The 9,890-nt window shown below is 42.6% G+C and overlaps 1 protein-coding gene across 1 annotated transcript; it reads right to left on the bottom strand.

The window, feature by feature from the left end:
- Positions 1–322: 322 nt before the first annotated feature.
- On the bottom strand, positions 323–8,294 carry fetub (fetuin B). The gene is made up of 7 exons (XM_061825649.1): positions 7,874–8,294; positions 7,419–7,532; positions 7,110–7,197; positions 6,714–6,880; positions 4,067–4,180; positions 3,535–3,621; positions 323–1,132 (listed from the first exon to the last, which is right to left on the bottom strand). Exons 1-7 carry the CDS (start codon positions 8,087–8,089, stop codon positions 395–397), a joined length of 1,524 nt encoding a protein of 507 aa, XP_061681633.1. The 5' UTR covers positions 8,090–8,294; the 3' UTR covers positions 323–394.
- Between the last annotated feature and the right edge of the window lie 1,596 nt (positions 8,295–9,890).

Genomic DNA, 9,890 nt, shown 5'->3' with positions numbered 1-9,890 from the left:
CTACTCTTCATAAGAACTCCATCCATCCATTCAACCATTTTCGGTACCGTTTATCCACCCTAGGGTTGCGGGTGGATTGGAAACAATCCAAGGTGACTGGGCGGGAGGCCAGGTACTGTACACCCTTAACTGATGAAAATAACTGACTTTAATGAATGAAATGACTGATATGAAAATAACTCCGTGTTAACAATGGCTTTCAGGCATTTCAGTTGATGAGTATTTCTGATATAATTTACTTATATTGTGCAACCAACATCATGATTAGCACCACTTAGGAGGTTTCCTCCAAGTAAATGTCAAATTTGAATGTGGACTCCACTTCGAACACTTAGAACATGTACTCTATTCCTCCACTTCACTTATATTGATGTGTGTGTGTTCGTCTTCCATCTTAGGCGGCTGGCTTGAACATGGGGTCTTCTTCAAAGAGTTCCTGCACCAGTGTTTCACCTTTTTTTGGTGATGCACACTGAGATGAAACTGAAGTGGGGAAGGGCCGAAGAGTTGGTTGCATCTCCCCTGGGGTTTGAGGATCAGGGACAAGAGGAAGTACAACACCTACTTCCCCTGCAGGTACATCAGGGAAGGAAGGCAGGGTCATCACTTGGTCCATGGCTGGCAACACATTAAAAATGCCTTCCGGATTGTCATGGACTGTTGTCTCATGGTCATGCGTATGATGATGATGGTGGTGCTCATGCTCATGCAAATGACTGTGCTTGTGGTCATGGTCCAGGGAAATTTCGTGGTCATGCTCATGGGTGTGCACCCCTCCATGTTTGTAGTCATGGTGGTGATTAGGTGAGTCGTTGCTATGATCGTGTGCCTGGGCGTGGTGAGAATGCACATGATCATGTCCATGTCCGTGGTCGTGTGAATGGGCGTGAGCGTGCCTGTGGGCACTTCCCTCTTGATGGTCGTGTGTGTGGTGGTGGTCACTATCCTCTGCATGCTTGTGAGTTTTATCATGGTGATCATGACTCTTCGTGTGGTCATGGACATGGTCATGAGTGTGGGCTGAGTCTGCAGCATGTGCTTCATCGTGACTGTGATTGTGCGGGTGTGTGTCGTTGTGACTGTGATCATTCTTGTCGCCCAAAAGGTGTAATTTCTTCTCTCTTTCACCAGCCTAGAAAGAAAGTTGGAATGAGTGTTTGTAGTAGTATAAATGTCAATAAACAGCATCAAGGATAGGGTAGTTGAGTGATTCTTCACTGGTGGGTAGGCACCCACAAGTGGGTCATGGCTAGGTAGTACAAAAATTACAGGGGTTCCTTGGTTCAAGATGGTACCTATATGTGACCTACTGTTTATTATTTGATTATTTTATATACAAAGAGTATGATGCATTCCAACATTTATAAAAATTTGGATGAGTGGAAGTCTGTCGTAAAGCGAGGATGCCCTGTCCAATGGAATATAAAATTTTACTGAGCATGCCAGGTCGGACTTGGAAAATACCGTTATCTAAAGGTCTCATATTTTGTCTGTTTAGACCTCTATAGGATAACTAACTCTAACATGGACATAGAGTAAAAGTGTCAATTTAATTTAAAAAAAAATCTTGGTTTTATCATATGAATGTCCAGAAAAAGCTCCTCTGACAGCTCCTTCTGTTTGACTCAGTTTTCGATCTGCTTCATCTATATTAAGATCAGACTCAACTTTCTTCTAATTGGATGCCTGCATGTAGCAGACCCAATCCTCATTACTTGTGAGAGCACACGTGTTATTTTGTTAGCACTGGCTAGGGAGCAGTGAGGTAGGCTGAGATCTTTGTTAGTGGGCTGGATAATCTCGAGAAATTACAATGCCCGGATTTCTGGCCTGTCAACAGAAAAACATCTGGAACACAAGAATGCGTGGACAATTTTAATGCAGACAGTATTTCACATGTTTACCATGGCACCAAAGAGCCAATATAACTCCAAATACGACGAAAAGAGTTGATTTGGTAAAATATGGGCCCTTTAACAGGCATGCTTCAGACTGGGTATTACTTGGGGTGCAACAGTAATTGTTGAGGAAAATATTTTGTAAGGGACTTTCCAAAAAAAGAAATAAGACAAAATACAATTTTAAATATCTATCAATTTCCAGGGCCGCTTATGCTTACGAGGGTCACAGGAGTGCAGGAGCCAATCCCAGATGTCATCGGGCAGGAGGCAATTTTAAATCATAAAATAAAATTTTGTCCCTGCAGTTTGTGAAATTGTGCTATTTATTCTTACTCTTTTCTGCACATGCAATAAATTGTCGAAATTAGGACCGAGCAGTTGTTAAGAACTTCACGATCCTTTAGATTGCAATTCAATTTGATTTAAAAGTTCCAAGACTGATTCAATTACAAGTAGAAATACACAAATGAGGGTACATTTGGGCAGTTTTTAAATCTTTATTTTTGCTGCTTTGAAATGGTATGTTTTATGTTGTGTCAGTTTTTTTTAAAAGTAAATTTAACCTTAGTTAACTCTTCTCTTGGGAATTGTAAAGTTTAAATATCACTTTGTAACTTATCATGGATGAAAACATTTGAATAAAAATCACATTATGTAAATAAATATATAAATACCCCCCCCCCAAAAAAAAAAACAAAAAAAAACCAAAACAAAATGTAGCATGAAACCGGCTCTACAATCTAACTTTTCAATGGACGTGTGGTAGTCTTGATGGACTCCTGGCAAACTAACTTTTTAGGAAATAAACATTGATATTGACTTAAGTAATCTGTAAAATATTTTCAGTGAATATGAACTTTGTCTGCATTTCTGATTTAAAAAAAAATGGAAATACAATGTGATCAATTAAACGCAAAGCATAATAACAGGCATCCACATGTATACATCCATTGTTTTTTGTTTTTTTTTAACTTTTTCATAAACTCTACGGGTTTGAATGTACCAGCAACATAACATTTAATATTAGCAAACATCAGGGTGTTGGGTTAAGTAAAAAAGATGGTAGAGTGATTTGAATACAATACGCCTATTCACGAACAAATGAAGTTGATTTTAGTTATGATGTAGCTGTTTTCAATATATGCATAACAAAATTACAACTACATATATTAGACCTGACATAACTTTAACTGTGACTAAAAAAATATAGTGGTGGATAAACAATGCCACTTCTGTATCACTCCGGTGCTATTGCGTTAGTTCAAATAAATGAATGAATGCAATTTATTGTCCTTATACGACTGTACAACGAAACTGGAGAGCCTCTCCTGAGTCAGTGCATACAGAAAATCAATATGAAAATAGGAATAAAAATAAATACGATAAAACCGAGTACATTAAAAGCACTGCTCAAGATATCAGCTATAGCAGATAGCTTCTGATAATCATCTTTTCACGACATAAACTTACTGGGAAGGTCCGGATGACTGTACGTTTGCTGAATGAGGCCTGACTGTAAAAAGCCTTTGTACCATGATCCAAGGTAAAAACTCCCTATCGTTATTTGATTTGGAGAACTACATCATACCAATTAGATGTAACAAGAATATAAAATAATGTTTTGTGGCATTACCTCAGGCTCATAGATCTCACAAGCTACGCTGAACTCACTATCACCGATGGGAGTGTGGAAGTGGGAAGCCTTACAGAAACCTTTGTGCTAGAGGAAAATAAGGAAAAAGACAGGAGAACATTATTCAATAATCCATCATCTTTTCATATGAGCTGGATCCTATCCCATCTGACTGAGGAAAGCATGCAGAGTCCACGCATGAAGTCCAGAAGATGGCATCAAAGAATCGATTATTTCTCCCAGCCCTAAAAATCATACTTAATTTTGTTGTATAAAACAGCCATTCATTTTCAACACTGCTATCCTGGTTAGGGTCCCAGGGCACTGGAGCCCATCCCAGCTGAAATTGGGCAAAAGGCGAACTACACCCCGAACTGGTTGCCAGTCAACCAACCATTCACGCTCACATTCACACCATCACAAAGTGGGAACTGAAACAATGCTACCTGCACCAAAGTCAGGCCAGTGTACCATTACAGCATCAGTGACTCTTGTATACTGTAAAAAGAGTTAATGGTCTTTCTGGACTCACAGAAAACTCGCAGTCCATGATAGGACATTTGCTGTCCATCTCGGTATCTTTGTTCCTGGTGCAGTTTGTCTCCTGGATGGTGTACTCAACATGGTAATACATTTCGATGGCCATCTGGACAAAAAGGAATAGGCATAAAAAAAATGATGAGGGAGAACCTCACTTTTTAATAGCGAATAGCCAAACAGTTTGAAGGAGTTAACTAATCAACAGATACATTGTTGTTTTTTTGTGTGTTTTATGATGTAATTATTAATACTGTATAGTTGATGTACATATCCATTTTATGTCTTCAATACAATGAAAGATGTTTATTTTCATCCTTCTCCCCTTCACTAGCAAGGTTTGGAAAATGTTCAATTGTAAGCAGACCTGAACTTCTCCTCTTGGCAGAGGTGGGTGGAATCGGGTGTCCCTGCTGGGCATATGCAACTTATATATTACCCTAAGTGCCCCTTTTTCCCCCAAAGTTTGTGTGCGACAAAAAATGCCCTTGCAGCAGGCAAAAGTGCTCTTGGATGAGCCATGGCAGGCCTTGGCGACCTTTGTCAACACTTGGTTTTTAAGGGCAGAAGGTGTTTCATTAAAAACACTCCCGCCACCCAAATGCTCAATCTTCACCCCACTCCCCTGTTGAAAATTTATTTCCGAGATACAAAAACTGTCCTTAGAGTGGGAAAAAGAGCGTCAAAAGTACTGTGACCTCCAACTTTCAAAGGTTTTCTGCCACCTCTGCTTCTTCAACCAGGATCCTGTCTCTGTACTGATTTATGTGCCGAATATGGAGGACAACAAGTGTTTTGAAAATGATTTTGCCAATGCAGTTACCCCATTGAAAACATAATAGTAGGTTAACTATTTCAATTACTTTCTCAAAGTAATCTACTAGCACAATCACACTTTCCTACATTTTCAAATGAAAGAATGCATAAAAAAAATCCTCGATGTGAAGACGATATTAATATGACGACAAAACATGATGGAATGTATATACATAAAAATGCATTACATTGCATTACAGTGTGCTCCATGTGGAAAATATAATACCATGTTGGTCTAAAAACAAATGTGTATGACTTCGAAACATTCAGTGAAAGTTAAATAAAAAGTCAAAAAATTTTGAAAATGAAAGCGTTCAAAAGTCAATATTCTTTTATGTGTAAAAGTGTCTCCAATAAACTCAGAGACTGCACCATAAGGTTCAAGGTCATACAGCATTTGGAAAAGTACAGTATGTCCTATGTTTGAGACTACAAGAATAGCACATGACCAGAGAGAGTCCTTTACAGGCATTGGCTTTGGAAGGTGGACGAACCATGAAAAAAGAGCTTTTGTAGCTCTTTTTTCAAATGTAAATACAATTGTCCATCTAGCCATTCATTTCACTACCGCTTATCTGCCCTAGGGTCACAGGCGTGCTGGAGCTTATCCGTGTTGAGTGGATGTGAACCTCATGGATGAATCATTAATGGAATGAGGAAGCATCCATCCATCCATTTTCTGAGCCACTTATACTCACAAGGCTCGCGGTAGTGCTGGAGCCTATCCCAGTTGTCATCCAGCAGGAGGCCCGGGTACACCCTGGAATGGTTGCCACCCAATCACATGGCACATAGAGACCAACAACAGCCGCACTCACATTCACACCTACGGGCAATTTAGAGTCTACAGTTAGTGGATGTTTTTGGGATGTGGGAGGAAACCGGAGTGCCCGGAGAAACCCCACACAGGCACGGGGAGAACATGCAAACTCCACAGTTTTGAACCCTGGTCCTCAGAACTCTAACCAGTTGCACCACCGTGCCATTGGAATCATGAAGCAGTTATATTTTTTTCTGAAAAATAAGTGAATGATTTGATGACTAAATCTTTTGAACGGATATTTTTAGGGCAGGCGGCATGGTGGATCAGCTGGGAAAGCGTTGGTCTCACAGTTCTGTGGATCCGGGTTCAATCCTGTCCCCGCCTGTGTGGAGTTTGCATGTTCTCCCCGTGTCTGTGTGGTTTTTTTTTTCAGGTACTCTGTTTTCCTCCCACATTCTAAAAACATGCAGCATTAATTGGACATTCTAAATTGCCCCTAGATATGATTGTGAGTGCGACTGTTTGTCTCTATGTGCCCTGCGATTGGCTGGCAACGAGTTCAGGGGCTACCCCGCCTCCTGCCCGTTGGCAGCTGGGATAAGCTCCAGCACTCACCGCGACCCACTTGAGGATAAGCGACGCAGAAAATGGATGGATGGATTTTTAGAGCACTGATTTGAGTGATTCAGTACACTCAAAAGAACTGCCACGCCCATCACTATAATAATCGTACAATGCATATCTTTTGGGTGTGGGAGGAAACTGGAATCCTCAAAGAAAAAAACAAGCAGGCACAGGGAGAACAGGCAAACTCCACAGAGGTGGACCTGGGATTTGAACCTGGTCCTCAGAACTGTGAGGCAGCTGTGCTAACTATTTGCCTAGTGCGCCACCCAACTAAAATTACGGTCAATTAAATTTCTCAAAGTAAATAAGTAGGTAAAGAAATTTAACAACACAAATGCTCTCAGAAAACCAATGGAGTGGAGTTACATATGTTTTGTGTGTGTTTGTGTGTATATAGCACAAAGTCTTGGTGAGTGCTGGCAGATGCATATCATACCCCTGCTGTTGCTCGGGTAATATTCAGCAGCGCAAATATCTTGGTCAATCCACTTTCCTTGTTGAACTTCTCCAGAGATTTGGAGACTGTCTTCTTAACTTCAGCATTATCAAAACTAATGTGAGATGAACAGTCAGGGCACAATTGCTTCACTCTTGGTGCTGGAACTAAATACACAAAAAGAGAGCAGGAGAGATAGATAGATAGATTGAGAGAGAGAGAGAGAGAGAGAGAGGAGAGAGAGAGAGAGAGAGAGAGAGAGAGAGAGAGAGAGAGGGAGAGAGAAAGAGAAAGAGAGAGAAAGAAACATAAAAATACAAATATCAATGTTGTTGCACATTTTTTTTTAGCTTGTTTGGGGTATGGAAATGACATTAGATAACCACTCATATCTACCTGGTCTAACAACACAGTTGTACTTGTAGAGACGCACCACCCTGTGCACCCTGTTTATGTAGATAGCTGCTTTGCACTGACCATATACCTGAAGGAAAAATTGAAGGATATTTAAAGAGATTCTAATTATTGTTTTAGGATAATTCTACATTGCATTTCCTTAAAAATATATTGTTTAAAAAAAGAGCATTGTGTAATACTGAGACAACCTTATTTATTGTACACTTGTTCTTTAGACATGAAAGGCGAATAAAAGTAATACATTCACTCAGTTGCAGAGATCTGAGAAAAGAAGAACTTGCTACTAACAGGTGTCTCTCCTGTTGGGCGAGCCTCACAGTCCTTCCAGTCCTTCTTGCTAAGAACGCTACAGTTGGTCTCCACAACATCCAAAGTTAGATAGAAAACAATACCAGTTTCTCCCTGTAATGGAAATCAGACACAATCAATATGTAATTGTAGTATTTGTTGTAATGGTCACTTAATGATTAGTTAATGAGCAGCAGTTTTTGAAAAAAGTTGTCCTGGATTCATGATTCGTTTTCCAGTTTTTCATTAAAAAAGTGTTTTCTAATGATTCTGATTACCTTGACTAGCTACTTTCTCTCACAAAGGTAACTAAACCTTGGAATTTCTACAACTGTACAACACTGTACTGGTACAATTACAGTTCTACATAAATCAATACAAATCAAGCATAAACAACCCTTGGCAACACAAGAAATGTGTTTGGTAGTTCAAGAGCAGTCACTGGTGAGACTCACATGCTTTGTGGAATGTGCGTTGGATAAGCGATGAAGGGCCAGGATGTAGCCCTCCTGCCGATCCTGGTTAATCTTGGTAAGAGTTTCCCTTGCAGCGCCCATCGCCAGAGAATCTTCACAAGACTCCATCGTCATGGCACCCGGGTCCACTGGTACAGCATCGATGTGCACGCACATCAATGCCAACAGTAGCGAGAAGTGTAAACAGTTCATCATGATTCAGCCCTCTGATCTCTGTCTGCCAAGAACTACACTCTGGTCAGAGAGATGTGGGGAGAGTTATAGTGTGACCTTTTATATTCTCCAGCTAAAATGACCCACTGGAATCCATCCAACACACACCACACACGTACTACTTGGTCTTGTCAACCAAGTAAATACAACCATTGACCCTTTACTCTCTTTCAAAACACACAGTCGAAGTCTATCTGTTGATTGATCTGTCGACCCATTAATCAAACATTTTGCAGACTTGCATAAGGGACTTTATCACTCTTTGTTTGCTGGGCATACAGGGCACAGTAAGTGAGCAACACGTCACTTGACCTACTCATGGAACTAAATATAGATTGGATCATCTCAATCCGTAACAAGGCATCAAATGTGCTCATCGTCTTTTAAAACCAAAATTTTCAGATTCAATTACACTTTCAGAGTAGCATGCTGAAATCCATCCTGGATATAAAAAAGGAGAATGAAGCCCATGTATTCCAAAATAGGTAATCGGTCCACACTGTTGGTTGTGTCATGATCCTGCCGCTCCAGCACGAGCTGTGCGGGTGCCCGCGCGGGTGCGCTGATTGAGAGGTGCACACCTGCGCCTCATGCAGCCTGATTATGCTGTGGATTTATATGACCACGATGACACCTGGCTGGTGCCAGTTCGTTGATCTTCATGTCTTGTTCGTGTGCTCCGGTATCGCTGATCGAACCGGTGTGTACCGACCTTTGCCTGTTCACCGACCAACCTTGTAAGCCTGACTCCTTCGTTACTTCTGCCTGCTTTGATTGTTCTCCTGTGTACCGACTCCTGCCTGTCCGCTCACCTGCTCTCTTCGCCCGACGTCCCAACTACCACTGCTGCACCGGAGTGCCTGCTCGATCCCCTACCTCTGCATATAGCAAACGTTTCTCCTTGAACTACCTTGCATCTTCCGAGTCCTGCATTTGGGTCCTACTCTCGTTCCGATGGGAGGTGACAGAACAAACTGGCGACAACAGGACCCAGCAGGAAAGACCCGGCGTTGCAGGGACCGACGCAAGGAAGACCGTCTGTTGGAGGACCAAGCCAGTCCAATCCGGGTAGGCTCCCTGACGTCCTCTGCTTCCGTGTCTTACGCTCCGCCAGCGAGGTATGAATTCGTCCCGAACACGACCCGTCCGGCTCCTCATATTCTTCTGGACTCTGACTTTTCGGAATATGAGGAGGACCGTGATTTGTATGAGCGGCTGCCTGAGTACGACTCCGATGACTTTGATTTTTAATATCTTTGCCCGGCTTTTCATCCCAGTCAGTTTGTTTCACCTACCCGCGTTTCCAGCACCCGAGCGACTTTGCCCTGTAGGTCCAAGTACACCAATCTGTACGAGGGAACCCGCTTGGCCATCTACCCGTGACCTCCGAGTGGCGGCCAGAGGAGATGCCCCGGCCGGGCGCTCCCTTGTGCCTCCCGCTGCACGGCAACTAAGACACAGTCCTCCCACTCCTCGCCGGCAACGGCGAAGCCCGCAGACCCGCAGCTGGTGGCGAAGCTTCCAGCCCAAAGGGAGGAGGAGCCGGTTAATCACGAGGCGTTCTACCGTGAAATGCGGGCGGAGATAGAGCGGCAGAGCGCCGAATTGGCGGCTCTCACGGCCCAGGTCCGGCAAGGATTGGAGAACCAGCTGAGCTACGCTGACGTCGCAACGGCGACGGACTCGCTGCTGATGCAGGTTCACGTGGCACTTGGAACTGACCCGCTCCCGAGACACGTCCACGTGTCAGTTTCGACTGACTCTCCACCTACTCAGGTTCACG

Source organism: Syngnathoides biaculeatus, chromosome 7 (assembly GCF_019802595.1).
Source record: "Syngnathoides biaculeatus isolate LvHL_M chromosome 7, ASM1980259v1, whole genome shotgun sequence".
NCBI lineage: Eukaryota > Metazoa > Chordata > Actinopteri > Syngnathiformes > Syngnathidae > Syngnathoides > Syngnathoides biaculeatus.
Note: the sequence above shows the minus strand (reverse complement) of the source record. Positions and strands in the feature narration are given on the sequence as shown.